This window comes from Oncorhynchus clarkii, chromosome 25 (assembly GCF_045791955.1).
Source record: "Oncorhynchus clarkii lewisi isolate Uvic-CL-2024 chromosome 25, UVic_Ocla_1.0, whole genome shotgun sequence".
NCBI lineage: Eukaryota > Metazoa > Chordata > Actinopteri > Salmoniformes > Salmonidae > Oncorhynchus > Oncorhynchus clarkii.
In genome coordinates this window covers 2,127,954-2,148,241 of record NC_092171.1, presented here as the reverse complement: position 1 = coordinate 2,148,241, position 20,288 = coordinate 2,127,954, and the positions used below count along the sequence as shown (strand labels likewise).

At 42.5% G+C, this 20,288-nt stretch overlaps 1 protein-coding gene across 1 annotated transcript in view; it reads left to right on the top strand.

Annotated features, from left to right (window-relative positions):
- The first annotated feature begins 3,124 nt into the window (after positions 1-3,124).
- LOC139383750 (GTP cyclohydrolase 1) overlaps positions 3,125-20,288 on the top strand; it is a 46,784-nt gene continuing 29,620 nt past the window's right edge. The window contains exons 1-2 of the mRNA XM_071128310.1: positions 3,125-3,656; positions 19,893-20,002. Coding sequence (XP_070984411.1) covers positions 3,290-3,656; positions 19,893-20,002 — 477 coding nt within the window. The 5' untranslated portion in view covers positions 3,125-3,289. The remainder of the gene's footprint in view (positions 3,657-19,892; positions 20,003-20,288) is intronic.

Here is a 20,288-nt window from a genome sequence, read left to right as displayed (position 1 = left end):
CAATATCCTCTTTTGAACAGCTTTTTCCAATCAGACCTGATTTGAAGAGGGAGTGGTTACAGAAGTCATTGGACAATACCTAGGAAGCGATACTATACACATTAAAAAGTGAAGTACTGTAGATATGTTATCAAAAAAGTCAACTCAAAGCTAGAAGCATCAGAACACCTAGAAAGGTAGTTCTAACCTTAAATATGACTGGGAAAAGTGCCAAGAATAAGAAAGCAATCTATTCCATAGTACCCTAGAACACAACAAACATGGACAACAACAGTATAACCATAGCTGAGGGCAATAGAGCAAAATGTCCACTAGATGACAGCAAATGGACCTATCACGACCCTTACACCAGGGTACTTAGTAACCTGTAGTTTGTAAATCCAAAAACGTTCCCTTTGGTTTAGCTGTTGAAGATGTTCCCCTTTTCTAATAGAGGCCGGAACATGATCAATACCCATAGCTTGTAGGGAGGCAGGGTTGTCATAGTGTATGAACTTGTAGTGCCTTGCCATGGTGTAGTCTTCATTGCCTACCTGTATGGCGTACTTGTGTTCTGCTAAGCGGTCTTGAAGGCATCTCTTTATCCGTCCAATGTAGAACACCTTGCACTGTGGACATTCCATGTGACGTACTGACTTCAAACAAGGTTCAGAATGTACACTCAGTTGACCTACACATTGCACACCCTTTAGTTTGTCCATTTTCATCTCACGTGTTTTTACGTGAATGTTTCTAACTTTCTAATTTCAATAGGTCCTTGGTCATGTGACCTACTGACTTCAAACAAGGTTCAAAATGTACACTCAGTGGGCCTACACATCACACACCCTTTTGTTTGTCCATTTTCATCTCACACAATTTTACAAGAATTTTCTATATTTTTCAATAGCTCCTTGGTCATGTGACCTACTGACCTCAAGGGTTCGAATGTCCACTGACTACCCTTCTATATTGCATACCCTTTAGTTTGTCCCCTTCCCCCGGGATCTGTCGCGTTACCACACTGGATGCCTCGCAGCGCCCGTCTCCAGTCCGTGGACATTCTGAAATTAGAAAATTAGAAAAATTAATGTAAAAATGTGTGAGATGAAAATGGACAAACTAAAGGGTGTGCAATGTGTAAGCCCTCTGATTGTACATTCTGAACCTTGTTTGAGTCCAGTAGGTCACATGACCAAGGAGCTATTGACATTTGAAAAAATAGTGTAAAATCGTTTGAGATTGACAAGGGACAAACTAAAGGGTGTGCAATATAGAAGTGTAGTCACTGGACATTCTGAACCTTGTTTGAAGTCAGTAGGTCACATGACCAAGGAGCTATTGAAATTTGAAAGTTTGAAAAAATTCATGTAAATCGTGTGAGATGAAAAGGGACAATCTAAAGGGTGTGCGATGTGTAGGCCCACCGAGTGTACATTCTGAACCTTGTTTGAGGTCAGTATGTCACATGACCAAGGAGCTATTGAAGTTTGATTGTAATTTTTAAAAAATACAAAATTCTGCTCACATTTACACGTTTATTAGCTTTACAAAGCAAAATAATGTCCAAATTGTGAAAATAAGTCCTGTGCAATGTTGTGTGCAATTTTTCCAACATCATAACACTTATTTGGAGTCTGTGGCTCAAGTGGTTTGAAAGCTATTGAGGTTTGAAAGTGCGAATATCCGTTGAATATCCAACCTGAAACTGTTTTTACCTCAGCGTTGATCAGAGGAGCTAGTCAACAACACAACTAACACAATAACTTCAAACTGAAGCAGGAAAGACTGCAAACTAGCTGCACTTCGGTTCATTTGACCTTTATTCAATTGACATTTCTTTATATATATCCATAAAAATGATGCCAGTTGATTCATGATTTTGACTGGCTAAGAAATGTTACTTACCTGTCTGTCTAGTCCCGACTCCCGACCCCTTCAAGTTCATTACTATGGGACAGCTGGAGATCGAATTTGAATTTTGAAACAATGTTGCAAATGTCAGAGAGACAGACTGCAAGGTTTATATAAATCTCTGCTGTCGAAAACGATATATTAGTCTAAAAGAAACAATAATGAGAACATGTCTAGATGCTTTTTACAGTGGAGATGAAGTTTATGAATTGCCTGGCTGGGCTGATGAGAGTGGATTGTGTAGTCAGATGGAACAGAGTAAATAGATTTAGCCGGTGGTAACTTGTGGAATAGACACTGGCTGGAATGTACTTTTAACCAATCAGCATTCAGGATTAGACCAACCCCTTGTATAATTGGCATTAGAAACTGTGTGGTTCGAGCCCTGAATGATGATTGGCTGCAACATTGTTTTTACTGTTCTAATTACATTGGTAACCAGTTTATAATAACAATAAGGCACCTTGGGGGTTTGTGGTATATGGCCAATATACCATGGCTAAGGGCTGTATCCAGGCATTGCGTCGTGCATAATATACCTTAGCCATGGTATATTGGCCATATACCACACCCACTCGTACCTTATTACATAAATAATAACAGGCTTGTTTTTCAATGGAAATTGGTAGTGTTTTTGGGTCAAATTTGTACTGTGTTATGTGTTAAATGATGCAATGTGATTGCACATATTTTCATTTAAACATGTCGGTGTATTGTTGCTGGAAAATGTTGGCCCAGTTACTTTTAATTATTCCCAACAACACAGCAATTTCTTCCTGCACCTCTGCCTTCGTAAATATATTTATTGATTTGTTGTACAACAGAGCTGTTTGTCACCCTAAAAACACAAATTTGTTTGCACCTTTTGTCAGAGTGCAACAACTAAAGTGTGTGGTAGCCTGTGATTCACTGTGGTTTCTTCACTATTAGTAAATTCTGATTATTTTTAGAAAAATACACTGCAATATGGAAATATACACAATTTCCAAAGATTGACGTGTGAATCGTTGACAGTGTTGTTTATTATATGAATACATGATGGCTTATATTTTACTTTGTGAATATCATGGCTACCTGTGGCATGGGAATATGGGAATATTCGGATCCATACAGAATTCGAGCAGTGCATGTTCTCCATCTGTTTACCACTGACAGAACGTGACGTACTCAAAATGCTCGACCAATAGAAATGCACAAGGATTATATATTTATAAAGCCAGTGGGTACTACCAACGCGTGCTTGTTTCAAATAATTTTACACGTTCAGCTGCCGGCAGGATTCTCGGTACGTGCGCCCTAAACAAAGCTGAGTTTGCGAAGCGAGAACACTTGGAAAGCGCATCTTCCAATACCGAGAAAAGGTGAACGTGAAGGGACCTCTCGTCAATTCTGAACTATGGAGCGCTCAAAACTGAGTCACGACAATCAAGCTGACAGTAGACCGACTACAAACGAAAGTTCTCTAAACGGACACTTTGACGGCTTGGTAAAAAAAGACACCCGGAACGTGGGATGTCAAGGGACGGGGACGGCCGGTGAGTCGAGTTCGCACACAGGGTCGTCAGTCGTGGAAAACTGGAAGCATGAGCGCACCCGAAGTATAGAAGACAACGAGATGAGCTTGCCTAGTCTGGCAGCTGCTTATACCGCTATTATCCGGGGACTCGGCGAAGACCCGCAAAGACAGGGACTTCTCAAAACTCCCTGGAGAGCCGCAACTGCGATGCAGTTCTTCACCAAGGGATACCAGGAGAAAATAATAGGTGAGTCAGTTCGGAATGCCCTTTGTCTAAACTAAAATATTGTCAACAATCTTCTATGTTGTCAAAAAAGTGACAACTCACCTTTTAATTTACCTGAGATTTACATGTGGTATTTAGATTTGGTTACCTAACTCTCATCTAAGACCTATGCAATATGCAAATATGACATTTATGGTGCTGATCTGACCATTACCCATCTATATACAGTACCAGTCAAAAGTATGGACACACCTTCTCATTCCTGTGTTTTTCTGTATTTGTACTATTTTCTACATTGTAGAATAATAGTGAAGACATCAAAACTAGGAAATAACACGTATGGAATCATGTCGTAACCAATTTAAAAAAAACCAAATAGCCACCCTTTGCCTTGATGACAGCTTCTCTCAATCAGCTTCATGAATGCATTTCAATTAACAGATGTGCCAAGTTAAAAGTTAATTTGTGGAATTTCTTTCCTTCTTAATGCGTTTGAGCCAATCAGTTGGGGAGGGAGGGGTATTATACAGAAGGGAGGGTTATTATACAAAAGATAGCCCTATTTGGTAAAAAACCAAGTCCATATTATGGCAAGAACAGCTTAAATAAGCAAAGAGAATCGACAATCCCATCATTACTTTAAGACATGAAGGTCAGTCAATCCGGAAAATGTCAAGAACTTTGTTTTTGCGACTGCACTTGAAGAAATGTTCAGTCAAGTGCTATGATGAAACTGTCTCTCATGAGGACCGCCACAGGAAAGGAAGACCCAGAGTTACCTCTGCTGCAGAGGATAAGTTCATTAGAGTTACCAGCCTCAGAAATTGCAGCCCAAATAAATGCTTCACAGAGTTCAAGTAACAACACATCTCAACATCAACTGTTCAGAGGAGACTGCGTGAATCAGGCCTTCATGGTTGAATTGCTGCAAAGAACCCACTACTAAAAGACACCAATAATAATAATAAGTCACTTGCTTGGACCAAGAAACACGAGCAATGGACATTAGACCGGTGGAAATCTGTCCTTAGGTCTGAGTCCAAATTTGAGATTTTTGGTTCCAACCACCATGTCTTTGTGAGACGCGGAGTAGGTGAACGGATGATCTCCACATGTGTGGTTCCCACCGTGAAGTATGGATGAGCAGGTGTGATGGTGTGGAGTAGAGGTCGACCGATTAATCGGAATGGCTGATTAATTAGGGCCGATTTCAAGTTTTCATAACAATCGGAAATCTGTATTTTTGGACTCCGATTTTGCCGCTAAAAAAAATAGAGGCAAGTCAGTTAAGAACACATTCTTATTTTCAATGACGACCTAGGAACGGTGGGTTAACTGCCTGTTCAGGGGCAGAACGACAGATTTTTACCTTGTCAGCTCAGGGATTCAATCTTGCAACCTTATGGTTAGCTAGTCAAACGCTCTAACCACCTGCCTCATGAGGAGCCTGCCTGTTACGCGAATGCCGTAAGAAGCCAAGGTAAATTGCAAGCTAGCTTATCTTATAAAAAACAATCAATCAATCAATCAATCACTAGTTATAACTACACATGGTTGATGATATTAGTAGTTTATCTAGCGTGTCCTGCGTTGCATATAATCGATGCGGTGCTCATTCGCGAAAAAGGACTGTCTGTTAAGGTTTTCTTCCGTCGAAGGAGAGGAGGACCAAAATGCAGCGTGGTTATTTCGATACATCTTTAATAAAGAATATAACGAACAATACAAAACAATAAACGTAACGTGAAAAAAACGAAACAGCCCTATCTGGTGCAAACAAACAGAGACAGGAACAATCACCCACGAAACACTCAAAGAATATGGCTGCCTAAATATGGTTTCCAATCAGAGACAACGATAAACACCTGCCTCTGATTGAGAACCACTCTAGGCAACCATAGGCTTACCTAGACAACTCTACTATACCACAATCCCAAAACCTACAAAAACCCCAAGACAAACCACACCACATAAATAACCCATGTCACACCCTGGCCTGAACCAAAATAATAAAGAAAACACAAAATACTAAGACCAGGGCGTAACACTGTCGTTGCTCCAACGTGTACCTAACCATAAACAATCAATGCCTTTCTTAAAATCAATACACAAGTATACATTTTTAAACCTGCATATTTAGCGAAAAGAAAGGTTAGCAGGCAATATTAACCAGGTGAAATTGTGTCACTTCTCTTTCTTTCTTTGCACGCAGAGTCAGGGTATATGCAACAGTTTGGACCGCCTGGCTCATTGCGAATTAATTTGCCAGAATTTTACGTAATTATGACATAACATTGAAGGTTGTGCAATGTAACAGCAATATTTAGACTTAGGGATGCCACCCGTTAGATAAAATACGGAACGGTTCCATATTTCACTGAAAGAATAAACGTTATTGTTTTGGAAATGATAGTTTCCGGATTCGACCATATTAATGACCTAAGGCTCGTATTTCTGTGTGTTATTATGTGGAGGGTGCTTTGCTGGTGACACTGTCAGTGATTTATTTAGAGTTTAAGGCACAGTTAACCAGCATGGCTACCACAGCATTCTGCAGCGATATGCCATCCCATCTTGGGATGGCTTAGTGAGACGATCACTTGTTTTTCAACAGGACAATGACCCAAAACACCTCCAGGCTGTGTAAGTGCTATTTGACCAAGAAGGAGAGTGATGGAGTGCTGCATTCGATGACCTGCCCCCACAATCACCCTACCTCAACCTAATTGTGATGGTTTTGGATGAGTCAGACCGCAGAGTGAAGGAAAAGCAGCCAACAAGTGCTCAGCATATGTCGGAACTCCTTCAAGATTGTTGGAAAAGCATTCCAGGTGAAGCTGGTTGAGAGAATGCCAAGAGTGTGTAAAGCTGTCATCAAGGCAAAGGGTTTCTACTTTGAAGAATCAAAATTATATTTTGATTTATTTAACACCTTTGTGGTTACTACTTGATTCCTTATGTGTTATTTCATGGTGTTGATGCCTTCACAATTATTCTACCATGTGGAAAATAGTAAATCTAAAGAAAAACCCTTGAATGAGTAGGTGTGTTCAAACTTTTTGCTGGTACCTTATATAAACACTCACAGGACAAAACTTTATACATTCAATTAAATGAGTTGTTTTTGTGAAGCTATACAATAATCAGTATTAGAGCTACAGATTCATATTTAGTGCTGAGCTGTACAAAATAGTAAATAATTATTGCCACTGGAGAGACCGCATTCACTCAAATATTAATAATAATAAGAAATATTAAATTGACCAATGTGATTTAGGCAGTCAAGTAGAAAAAGAGTACATCAAGAAGGAAGGATGCACAATGTATTATGTTCATCATACATTTATAGACAAGTAACCTAACCCTACTAGAAATATGGTGTTGTATCTCAGATTCTCAATTGATGTACTTTCCCCCGATCCATCTGTGAAATCCCCCTTTCTACACAATACCCCCATCCCTCCATAAATCACGTGCACATCCAGGCTCAACAAATCCCCTGACCAGACCATATTGGTTCTCTTTTCCACGGTTGGGACTGTTTTAGTGGTGGAGCCGGGGAGCTGCCCCTCACAATATTAGTACCCCTCACCCTACCCTCCTCCTCCTCCTCCCCCTCTCATCTGGAGTTGGTTTCATGTGGAGCACTTTGAGGCTCTGTGTATTACATTTTGAGAGAGACACACACAAGGAATGTGTTAGTTGCTCTCTCTGGCTCTCCGGAGCATACAAACATGCATCTGGAATAGCTTGAGAATGCTTGGAACCTGCCTGGTTTATATGTATGTACTCAATGCTCTTTCCCCCCTGTTTGAGGTATGTGTGGTTTGGGAACATGAGGGGACGAACCAAACTGTAAACCCTGCAAAAAGTGAAGAGTCATGATGATATAATGTGTGTGTTCAGCACAGACCTCAGTGGTGGTCTTCTCCTCCTTTTTGGATTGGCTCTTATTTTGCACCACCCCTTTGTTTAAACGCGCAATGCGGGACTAGCACATGCCGTGTGTGTGTGCCGTCCGTGTGTATGTGTGTGTGCATACAGTGCCTTGCGAAAGTATTCGGCCCCCTTGAACTTTGCGACCTTTTGCCACATTTCAGGCTTCAAACATAAAGATATAAAACTTTATTTTTTTGTGAAGAATCAACAACAAGTGGGACACAATCATGAAGTGGAACGACATTTATTGGATATTTCTAACTTTTTAACAAATCAAAAACTGAAAAATTGGGTGTGCAAAATTATTCAGCCCCCTTAAGTTAATACTTTGTAGCGCCACCTTTTGCTGCGGTTACAGCTGTAAGTCGCTTGGGGTATGTCTCTATCAGTTTTGCACATCGAGAGACTGAATTTTTTTCCCATTCCTCCTTGCAAAACAGCTCGAGCTCAGTGAGGTTGGATGGAGAGCATTTGTGAACAGCAGTTTTCAGTTCTTTCCACAGATTCTCGATTGGATTCAGGTCTGGACTTTGACTTGGCCATTCTAACACCTGGATATGTTTATTTTTGAACCATTCCATTGTAGATTTTGCTTTATGTTTTGGATCATTGTCTTGTTGGAAGACAAATCTCCGTCCCAGTCTCAGGTCTTTTGCAGACTCCATCAGGTTTTCTTCCAGAATGGTCCTGTATTTGGCTCCATCCATCTTCCCATCAATTTTAACCATCTTCCCTGTCCCTGCTGAAGAAAGCAGGCCCAAACCATGATGCTGCCACCACCATGTTTGACAGTGGGGATGGTGTGTTCAGGGTGATGAGCTGTGTTGCTTTTACGCCAAACATAACGTTTTGCATTGTTGCCAAAAAGTTCAATTTTGGTTTCATCTGACCAGAGCACCTTCTTCCACATGTTTGGTGTGTCTCCCAGGTGGCTTGTGGCAAACTTTAAACAACACTTTTTATGGATATCTTTAAGAAATGGCTTTCTTCTTGCCACTCTTCCATAAAGGCCAGATTTGTGCAATATACGACTGATTGTTGTCTTATGGACAGAGTCTCCCACCTCAGCTGTAGATCTCTGCAGTTCATCCAGAGTGATCATGGGCCTCTTGGCTGCATCTCTGATCAGTCTTCTCCTTGTATGAGCTGAAAGTTTAGAGGGACGGCCAGGTCTTGGTAGATTTGCAGTGGTCTGATACTCCTTCCATTTCAATATTATCGCTTGCACAGTGCTCCTTGGGATGTTTAATGCTTGGGAAATATTTTTGTATCCAAATCTGGCTTTAAACTTCTTCACAACAGTATCTCGGACCTGCCTGGTGTGTTCCTTGTTCTTCATGATGCTCTCTGCGCTTTTAACGGACCTCTGAGACTATCACAGTGCAGGTGCATTTATACGGAGACTTGATTACACACAGGTGGATTGTATTTATCATCATTAGTCATTTAGGTCAACATTGGATCATTCAGAGATCCTCACTGAACTTCTGGAGAGAGTTTGCTGCACTGAAAGTAAAGGGGCTGAATAATTTTGCATGCCCAATTTTTCAGTTTTTGATTTGTTAAAAAAGTTTGAAATATCCAATAAATGTCGTTCCACTTCATGATTGTGTCCCACTTATTGTTAATTCTTCACAAAAAATACAGTTTTATATCTTTATGTTTGAAGCCTGAAATGTGGCAAAAGGTCGCAAAGTTCAAGGGGGCCGAATACTTTCGCAAGGCACTGTATGTGTCTTCAATAGGGACGGGACTATACCAGTATAGCGATACGGGTTAGTATCGTGGCAGGGAAACAAAACAGTGTAATGGGGAAACAAACCTCATTATCTTGTCATCCAGAGTCACATTTATTTATTTTCCAAGCACTCAATATTTGACATATAGCAGGTTTTTAAAGGAGCGAAGACTTTGGTCTGCTTCTTGTCATTGAATTTTTTTTGCGATACTGGTATCGTCCCGGCCCTAGTCTTCATGTGTGTCTTTGTGTGTGCTCATATGAGTGACTCATTGAGTGCCCAGAGAATACAGGAAGTGAGTTTGAATGATACAGGACTGGATCTTCTTACTCCAACAGTGGACTCTCACTTAGTCACAGAATTTCCATTAAAATCCCTTTTTGCTGACCAAGACTTTGTCATTTCCATGTGCTAATAAAAACATTCACTCATGTTTTATGTGCAAGACAGACTGTGCCAAAAAGGGTGTGTAAAGGAATGAAAATCAATCCCTATGATGCTCTCTGTTCTTATTATTTTCATATAGTGCATTATACAGTTTGGTTTATAAGGTCTGGTCATAATGCCCTATGAATGTAGTTGCTAATTCATTGTTTATTTATATGCTATTGGGCAGTTATTAGCACCTATGTCATGCATGAAGACTAGCTCGTAAGGTGTTATACATGTGCTTATAATACATTGTGAAGTGGGTTTTCATAGGAAGTGTTACTGTTCATATTTGTATATGATCCTATGCGCTTATAATGCATCATGAAGATGGTATTCATGTGTTAGGGTTAATGTTTATGTATGATGCTATGCGCTTATAAAGCATTATTTAGGAATTATTTGTAGGAAGTGTTACCGTTCGTGTATGATGCTATCAACACACATGACCTTCCAAGAAAAATCAATGACAGATCCTTCAGAACTACATTTGAACAGAGGCCTGTAAGCAATATGCATAATCTTTCCTTTCACCTAATTAGGAGGTATCCTTCCATGTCGACTCCTCTTTCATAAAGAAAGAAAAGCCCACACTAGGAGCCATTCATTGAGATTGATGGAGGAGTGGGAGGATGTGTAATACTGTCATTATCTCAGTCACTTGGGAAGACTGGCCTCAGGCTTTAATGTCGTCATTAGGTGTTGAAGGAGCAGGGGGAGGACATCACTCCTTCAGGGGGTTGAGAGAGAGTGGGGGACGAGGGAGAGAAAGGGATAGAGAGGAGAGAGCAAAGACTGGGAAAGGGAGAGACTGTGAAATGGGTAGGGAGAGGAGAGAAGAGGATGAGAGGGAAAGGGAGAGCGTGAGAGAGCTGAGTATGAGCCAACACGGCCACCAGCCCTCTCAATCCCTCTGCTTGACATTGAACAATTTGAGGTGTAACCATAGAGACTCATTGTGTGTGTATGAGGTTGTTTGTGTTGGTGTCATAATGTTTGTGATTGTGTGTGTTTGTCTGAGATGACTTGGGGAGATGCTGATTTGGTTTCCTGTTATTTTCCTGTGTGTGTGTGTGTGTCAGAATAGTGATGGTTGCGTCATGTTATGGGTATGCTTATAATTGTTAAGGACTGGAGAGTTTTTCAGGATACAAAATCAATATAATGGAGCTAAGCACAGGCAAAATCCTAGAGGAAAACCTGGTTCAATCTGGTTTCCACCAGACACTGGGAGATGAATTCACCTTTCAGCAGGACTATAACCGAAAGGCCAAATCTACACTGGAGTTGCTTACAAAGAAGACAGTGAATGATCCTGAGTGGCCAAGTTAGAATTTTGACTTAAATCTACTTGAAAATCTATGGCAAGACCTTAAAATGGTTGTCTAGCAATCATCAACAACACATTTGACAGAGCTTGAAGAATTGTAATAAAATAATCAGCATATGTTCAACAATCCAGGTGTAGAAAGCTCTTTGAGACTTAGAGAAAGACTCACAGCTGTCATTGCTGCCAAAGGTGCTTCTACACAGTATTGACGGGGGTATGAATACTTATGTAAATTAGATATTTCTGTATTTCATGTTCAATACATTTGCAAAAATGAATTCAGTCTGTAACACAATTTTTTTTTAAATAAGTCAAGGTATATGAATACTTTCTGAAGGCATAGGTCTAAACATGCATAGTCCGTCATCTAAACTAAACATGCATAGTCCGTCATCTAAACTTGGTTAGATGGTGATGACTGACTTATCACACCCTATGACGTATGGAGAAGCTATTACCTTTTAATTTTGTTGTTGTTAGCCATGATTTCATCATCATGGCACCCAAACCTGGCAGCTGCTGCTCATTCAGGCAACAAGACGACAACACTGCAACAACCCCGCAGGGCCCTGAAGCAACAAGTCAGACAGTTGGCTTACCACAGAAACGTTCCTCCCACCCCAACCTCCGTAGATAGATAGACGGCCAGGAAATTAAAAACCTCAGTCAGGGAGAAAGGAGGGCGCGTCCCCACAAACCGATATAACCGTTAGATTTGAACAATTATATGAGCTCCGCTACGAGGGAAAACAAAAAAGATTGGTAGGCCTATACGGGGTCGAGACTCGAGACTTAATTACAGTGTTTGCCAGAGAGAAACAACAGGCATACATTGCCTTGAAAATGTATTTGCTCCCTTTCTGATGTTCTCTATTTTAGCATATTTCTGACACTGAATGTTATCAGTTCTTCAACCAAAACCTAATATTAGATAATTGGAACCCGTGTGAACAAATAAGACAATGTTGAGATTTATTTAAATTATGGAGCACCCAATCATGGCGTGACTGACGGCTCTGGCAGGTCATGGCGTGACTGACGGCTCTGGCAGGTCATGGCGTGACTGACGGCTCTGGCAGCTCCTGGCTGACTGACGGCTCAGGACAGACTGGCGGCTCTAGCGGCTCTGGACAGACGGGAGACTCTAGCAGCTCTGGACAGACGGGAGACTCTAGCAGCTCTGGACAGACGGGAGATTCTGGCAGCTCTGGACAGACGGGAGACTCGGGCAGCTCTGGACAGACGGGAGACTCGGGCAGCTCTGGACAGACGGGAGACTCGGGCAGCTCTGGACAGGCGGGAGACTCGGGCAGCTCTGGACAGGCGGAAGACTCGGGCAGCTCTGGACAGACGGGAGACTCGGGCAGCTCTGGACAGACGGGAGACTCGGGCAGCTCTGGACAGACGGGAGACTCGGGCAGCTCTGGACAGACGGGAGACTCGGGCAGCTCTGGACAGACGGGAGACTCGGGCAGCTCTGGACAGACGGGAGACTCTGGCAGCGCTGGAGAGGAGGAAGGCTCTGGCAGCACTGGAGAGGAGGAAGCACCTGTAGGCAGAAGACGGAGAGACAGCCTGGTGCGGCGGGCTGCCACCGGAGGGCTGGTGCGTGGAGGTGGCACTGGATAGACCGGACCGTGCAGGTGCACTGGAGCTCTTGAGCACTGAGCCTGCCCAACCTTACCTGGTTGAATGCTCCCCGTAGCCCGACCAGTGCGACTTACTGGGCTGTGCTGGCGAACCGGGGACACCATGCGTAAGGCTGGTGCCATGTATGCCGGCCCAAGGAGATGCACTGGAGACCAGATGCGTAGAGCCGGCTTCATGGCACCTGGCTCGATGCCCACGCTAGCCCGGCCGATACGAGGAGCTGGAATGTACCGCACCGGGCTATGCACCCGCACCGGGGACACCGTGCGCTCCACAGCATAACACAGTGCCTGCCCGGTCTCTCTCGCTCTCCGGTAAGCACAGGAAGTTGGCGCAGGTCTCCTACCTGGCTTCGCCACACTCCCTGTGTGCCTCCCCCAATACATTTTTGGTGATGCCTCTCGGGCTTCCTACCGCACCGCCATACTGACTCCATTCGCCGGTATCCCTCCTCACACTGCTCCAGAGAATCCCAGGCGGGCTCCGGCACTCTCCCTGGGTCGACCGCCCACCTGTCTATCTCCTCCCAAGTAGTGACACAGTCCAGATCTCGCTCTCATGTCCAGAAATCCTGACATCGCTGCTGCGCATTACCACGCCGCTTGGTCCTTTTGTGGTGGGTGATTCTGTCACGATCGTCGTAAGAAGCGGACCAAAATGCAGCGTGGTATGGGTTCATGATGATACTTTAATTAAAGAAAGCACTGAACACTGAATGAATAACGACCGTGAAGCTATAATAAGAACTGTGCTGACACAAGCAACTAACATAGACAATCACCCACAACCCACAATGACAACGACTAACACCTGCCTCTGATTGAGAACCATATCAGGCCAAACACAGAAACAGACAAACTAGACATACAACATAGAATGCCCACTCAGATCACACCCTGACCAAACAAAACCTATAAACATACAAAGCAAACTAAGGTCAGGGCGTGACACCCCTTACACTCAATAACTGGTTGTGCCACCTTTAGCTGCAATAACTGCAACCGAACGCTTCCTGTAGTTATTGATCAGTCTCTCACATCCCTGTGGAGGAATTTTGGCCCACTCTTCCATGCAGCACTGCTTTCACTCAGCGACATTTGTGGGTTTTTGAGCATGAACCAATCGTTTCAGGAAGTCCAACATCTCAGTTGGATTTAGGTCTAGACATTGACTTGGCCATTCCAGAACCTTGAATTTGTTGCTTTTCAGCCATTGTAATGTAGACTTTCTTGTGTGTTTTGGTCATTGTCTTGCTGTATGTCCCAGCTGGCTTCAGCTTCAGCTCACGGATGGATGGCCTGACATTCTCCCTGGATGGGAGACCAGATGCTGTTGGAAGTGGTGTTGGAGGGCCAATAGGAGGTCTCTGTTAAAAATAAAAATAAACATTTTTTAAATCCCAATGCCCCAGGATATTACCCTGTGTATGGTGCCGTCTTTTGGATGGGATGTTAAACGGATGTCCTAACTCTCTGTGGTCACTAAAGATCCCATGGCTAAATTCCCAATCTGGCCCTTATACCATCATGGCCACCTAATCATCCCCAGCTTTCAAATCTCTTATTCCCCAACATGGGTACAATTGGGGGTTTTGCCTTGTGAAAGCCTAACACTGTAAGACCATATTTTATAACTTAGCCAGTCATCTTGGCAGTAGAACAAGCTTTCAAATCATTCCCACCTGACCCTGATTGCGATTTATAATACACCGTTTTGGATTGCATAATTGTGTGATGGCAGGGTTGTGTTCCAAATGAAACAACGACAAGTGGAGTTGCTCTAGTTCCTCAATGGCACAGCTAGGAGAGTTCAAAAAAAGTATATTTTATAGTTGAAGACTTTTCTTTGACTCACACTTTGGAGAGGTGTGTGGCCACTTGGGGACACCAGTTAGTCCTCTCACTCAAACCCTTGTAAATGTTTTGGTCTTCTGTTGCATCTACTCCACATCTTCCAGGAATAGTCTTATCATAGTACTGAATATATTCAGAGTATTTTCGGATTTCTTTATCAACAAATGCTTCAAAAAGTACATTAAATGTGAAATGCACATAAAATCAACAGTGTAATGTTTGGATTCAGTCTTCTCAGGTGAACTGTTTTTGTACTCACCTTTTGGTCTAATAATTTCCCCATTATCTCCAAACTGTTCCCTTTCAAATGCTACCATGGTTGTGCATATGCTTTTCATATTTCTTCTGTAAGAACAATTTCAATTTAGCCCTATCCATATGGGCCAATTCCCACGAGTGTAAAGGGTTAAACAAGTTCTTCAGGGCTATACGCTGACAAAGATATTAAGGAGCACAATAAAAAAAGATTTGCAATATTAATTTCTTAATTTTTCTAGGCACCACTGGTGCTCCTAAACTAAAATTCCAGGTCGCACAGTAAAATATTTAGGAACATATGCGAGTAAAATGGTCACACTGTAGAACTCTGTTCTGCATGGAAGTGTGGGACAAAATTCTTCCACAGTGATGTGAGAGACTGAGTAACAACTTCAGGAAGCGTTTGGTTGCAGTCATTGCACCTACAGATGTCGGATCTTAACTTCATCACTCTTTTGTCGCAGAGAATTTTCATGCTGCATCAGGAAATTAAAATGAGTCCCTGAAAAAGAGCTGTTATTGTTCTCTTCATGCGGGGGGCTGTCGAGTAATTGGGATCGGGGCTTGCTATCCAAATAATTTTGTCTCTCGCTCACTCAAATGGTAGGTAATACTGTATGTCCTATTTCTGCAACATTCAAATGTACAAAGATTATTGATTTTTATTTTAGCGTGTATTGATGGTTTAACGAGACATCAGCTGGTGATAATATAGTGCCATCAATAGTTGCAATAGGTCCCTTGTTATTTGATTATATTCCAATTGGCTAAATTCTGTAGTCTACCCAATGAAGGGTGAAAGGTGTGAAAACCGATAATAGGCATCTGTGTACCCATGGCTGAGTTGATGAGCTGATTTGGTCCCTCAGTTGATTGACAGATTTAGGCCTACTGTAAAACAAACCCCCCCCCCCCCAGTGTGGATGCTCGTCCACATTTGATAGTTAGGCTACAGTATGTATAATTTGGTGTGATTGAAAGCCGGCTGCGGGGCCAGATGGATTACCAGGATGTGTGCTCCGGGCATGTGCTGACAAATTGGCAGGTGTCTTCACTGACATTTTCAACATGTCCCTGATTGAGTCTGTAATACCAACATGCTTCAAGCAGACCACCATAGGCCCTGTGCCCAAGAACACAAAGGCAACCTGCCTAAATGACTACAGACCCGTAGCACTCACGTCCGGCTCACATCAACACCATTATCCCAGAAACCCTAGTCCCACTCCAATTTGCATACCGCCCAAACAGATCCACAGATGATGCAATCTCTATTGCATTCCACACTGCCCTTTCCCACCTGGACAAAAGGAACACCTATGTGAGAATTCTGTTCATTGACTACAGCTCAGCATTCAACACCATAATACCCTCAAAGCTCATCACCAAGCTAAGGATCCTGGGACTAAACATGTCCCTCTGCAACTGGATCCTGGACTTCCTGACAGGCCGCCCCCAGGTAGTGAGGGTAGGTAGCAACACATCTGCCACGCTAATCCTCAACACTGGATCTCCCCAGGGGTGCGTGCTCAGTCCCCTCCTGTACTCCCTGTTCACCCACGACTGCATGGCCAGGCACGACTCCAACACCATCATTAAGTTTGCTGACGACACAACAGTGGTAGGCCTGATCACCGGCAACGACGAGACAGCCTATAGGGAGGAGGTCAGAGACCTGTCCGGGTGGTGCCAGAATAACAACCTATCCCTCAACGTAACCAAGACTAAGGAGATTATTGTGGACTACAGGAAAAGGAGCACTGAGCACGTCCCCATTCTCATCGACGGGGCTGTAATGGAGCGGGTTGAGAGCTTCAAATTCCTTGGTGACCACATCAACAACAAACTAGATTGGTCCAAACACACCAAGACAGTCGTGAATAGGGCACGACCCAGTACATTTGCCCAGTACATCACTGGGGCAAAGCTGCCTGCCATCCAGGACCTCTACACCAGCCGGTGTCAGAGGAAGGCCCTAAAAAATTGTCAAAGACCCCAGCCACCCCAGTCATAGACAGTTCTCTCTACTACCATATGGCAAGCGGTACCGGAGTGGCGAGTAGCCTTTTTGTCCTAGACTTAACAGTTTTTACCCCCAAGCCATAAGAATCCTGAACATAGTCACTTAACTATACATTCATGTACATACTACCTAAATTGGCCAGACCAACCAGTGCTCCCGCACATTGGCTAACCGGGCTATCTGCATTGTGTCCCACCACCCGCCAACCCCTCTTTTTACGCTTCTGCTACTCTCTGTTCATCATATATGTATAGTCACTTTAACGATACCTACTACCTCAATAAGCCTGACTAACAGGTGTCTGTATATAGCCTTGTTACTCTTTTTTTCAAATGTCTTTTTACAGTTTTATTTCTTTACTTACCTATTGTTCACCTAACACCTTTTTTGCACTACTGGTTAGAGCCTGTAAGTAAGCATTTCACTGTAAGGTACACACCTGTTGTATTCGGCGCGCGTGACAAACTTTGATTTGATTTGAATGACGGGGATGAGGACCTTGTCGGGCATCTGAAGGAAATCCTTCCCTACCAACTCGTTGAAGAAAAGGTATTACTCCGGTACGGGGTGAGTATTCGCTATCCTGATATCTAGAAGCTCTTTTTCGTCATAAGACACGGTCGCAGAAACATTATGTACAAAATAAGTTACAAATAACAAAAAAAAACATATACAAAATAGCACAATTGGTTACGGGATCGTAAAATGGCAGGCATCTCCTTCTGCGCCATTCTCAAGAGAGAAACACGAAATTTAACTTCACTGAACTTTCTACAGTTTTCCACTTTAGCTAACACTATCGACTTTTTCACTCTAAAGTGGAAATTCTGATCAAATAAACGCAATATTAGCCACTTTCAATGTAATATACTGAAACAAAACGAACAAGATTGCAAGATTTAGTATGCTAAACTAACTGTGCAAGAGATTTTCTTCTAGGCAGAGCGCATTGGAGTAGGATTCTATTGCATTGACAGGCACGACTAGACTCAGGCACATACTCTACACAGACCTGTGCGCCATAGCCAATCAGAGCTGCAGTAGTCCTATATGCAAATAGCCATTGGCATTTATGGATCTGTGCCATTATCTTTGAACTGGACTGTGTTTAGGCTACAGTAGTCATGAGTAGATGTGCTTGTTTTGAGATCAAAGTGAGAGCTGTGTGTAGCCAGCCGCCTGTGCACAGTTGTTCATATTCTTTGCTAGTTAGTGAGTTATTAGCCCAGTTGGCAAAACATTCCATTACACCGTAGCCTACGTGTCAACAGTATGTTTATGTTAATTGAAGTCATGTTTTTTTTTATTAACAAAATTGAATTATCACTGTAATTGCGCACACATTGATGTCAGACATGCACCTACCCCAATGCTCTGTATGTGATGTCTGGGATGAATGCAGGAGCAGAGTTCAGGAGCAGGACAAGACACCCTCTTTTTGATTGATGGCTGATTTAAGGGCCTGTACCTGATAGGCCTATCTAGCTTATATGATTATGTTGGTCATCATGCTTCTTGACAGTGTCACAAAGTTTATTTTCTACATGTTATTTAAAACATGATGAAAAAAACATGAATGTAAATAATTTATTACAACAAAAACTAGAAAGGATTTAATGAGCAAACTTTAAAATGAAACTTCTTGGCAGGGAAATAACTAATTTGAATAAATGTGGGTTTTGACACTTATGTAGGTGTCATAACTAGCCATAAAATAACGCAATATATGTCACAACAGGTGTAAATATATGGGTCATGACAGTGTTATAACCATATTATGACAGGTTATTTCAAGTTATGACACATTATGACATGGTTATGACCTTGTCATCTCATCTTATGACACTGGGTGTCAAGTAATGTGTTACCTTATTTGGTATAATATTCTTCCTATTGCTTCCCTTCAACATAAAAAAATGATGAAACATACAGTACCAGTCAAAAGTATGGACACACCTACTCATTCAAGGGTTTTTCTTTAGTTTTACTATTTTCTACATTGTAGAATAATAGTAAAGAAGACATCAAAACGATGAAATAACACATGGAATCATGTAGTAACCAAAAAAGTGTTTCACAAATCAAAATATATTTGGGATTTTAGATTCGTCAAAGTAGCCACCCTTTGTTTTGATGACAGCTTTGCACGCTGTTGGCATTCTTTGTTGGCATTCTCTCAACCAGCTTCACCTGGAATGCCTTTCCAACAGTCTTGAAGGAGTTCCCACATATGTTGGGTACTTGTTGGCTGCTTTTCCTTCACCCTGCAGTCCAACTCATCCCAAACCATCTCAATTGTGTTGAGGTCGGGTGATTGTGGAGGACAGGCCATCTGATGCAGCACTCCATCACTCTTCTTCTTGGTCAAATAGCCCTGTTGAAAAACAAATGACAGTCCCACAAAGCGCAAACCAGATGAGATGGCGTATTGCTGCAGAATGCTGTTGTAGCCATGCTGGTTAAGTGTGCCTTGAATTCTAAATAAATCACTGACAGTGTCACCAGCAAAGCACCATCACACTTCCTCCTCCATGTTTCACATGCAGAGATCATCCGTTCACCTATTCTGCGTCTAACAAAGACACAGCAGTTAGAACCAAAAATTTGGACTCATCAGACTAAAGGACAGATATATGTTCAGATATTCAAATTTCCCCCTTCGACAAAGGTTGGCACAACCAGTTATTGAGTGTAAGGGGGCAAGGGCACACTGCGGCATTGGGTGTTGCGTAACTTTGTTTATTAAGTAAACTAAAGCAGTATCAATATGTTGTGTTATTTGTTCACTCAGGTTCCCTTCATCTAATATTAGGTTTTGGTTGAAGATCTGATAACATTTAGTGTCAGAAGTATATGCAAAAATAGACAATCAGAAAGGTGACAAATACTTTATCACGGCACTGTATGTCATATGGGATGGATGGAGAGTGATTAAGTTGGGGGGGCTGTCGCGTCAAGGGTCTCAGAGCTTTATGGCTTCGACTTGATGGCCCTCGCACTCATCCGTCTCGCTCTCATTTTCTTTTGCTTCCGCAGATGTGCTGAACGATGCCATCTTCGACGAGGACCACGATGAGATGGTTATCGTGAAGGACATCGACATGTTCTCCATGTGCGAGCACCACCTGGTGCCCATCTTTGGCAGGGTAATATCTCACACACACACACACACATGCCCCTATCAGCACCACACCAGTCCAAAGGTGTACAATTTAATCACCAGTTATGGAGAATCTCTTCTAGAGGTGAGACCAAGTCATTGTTTTACAAGTCACAAGTAAGTCTCAAGTCTTAGCGCTCAGTCAAGACTGTCAAGTATCAAGTCAAATCTCAAGCCCTAAACTTTGAGTTTTGAGTCCTAGACTAGTGCTCTTCACCAAATGTAATACCATTTCATATTTTTAACAAGAGTAATAGTATATTACATTTACA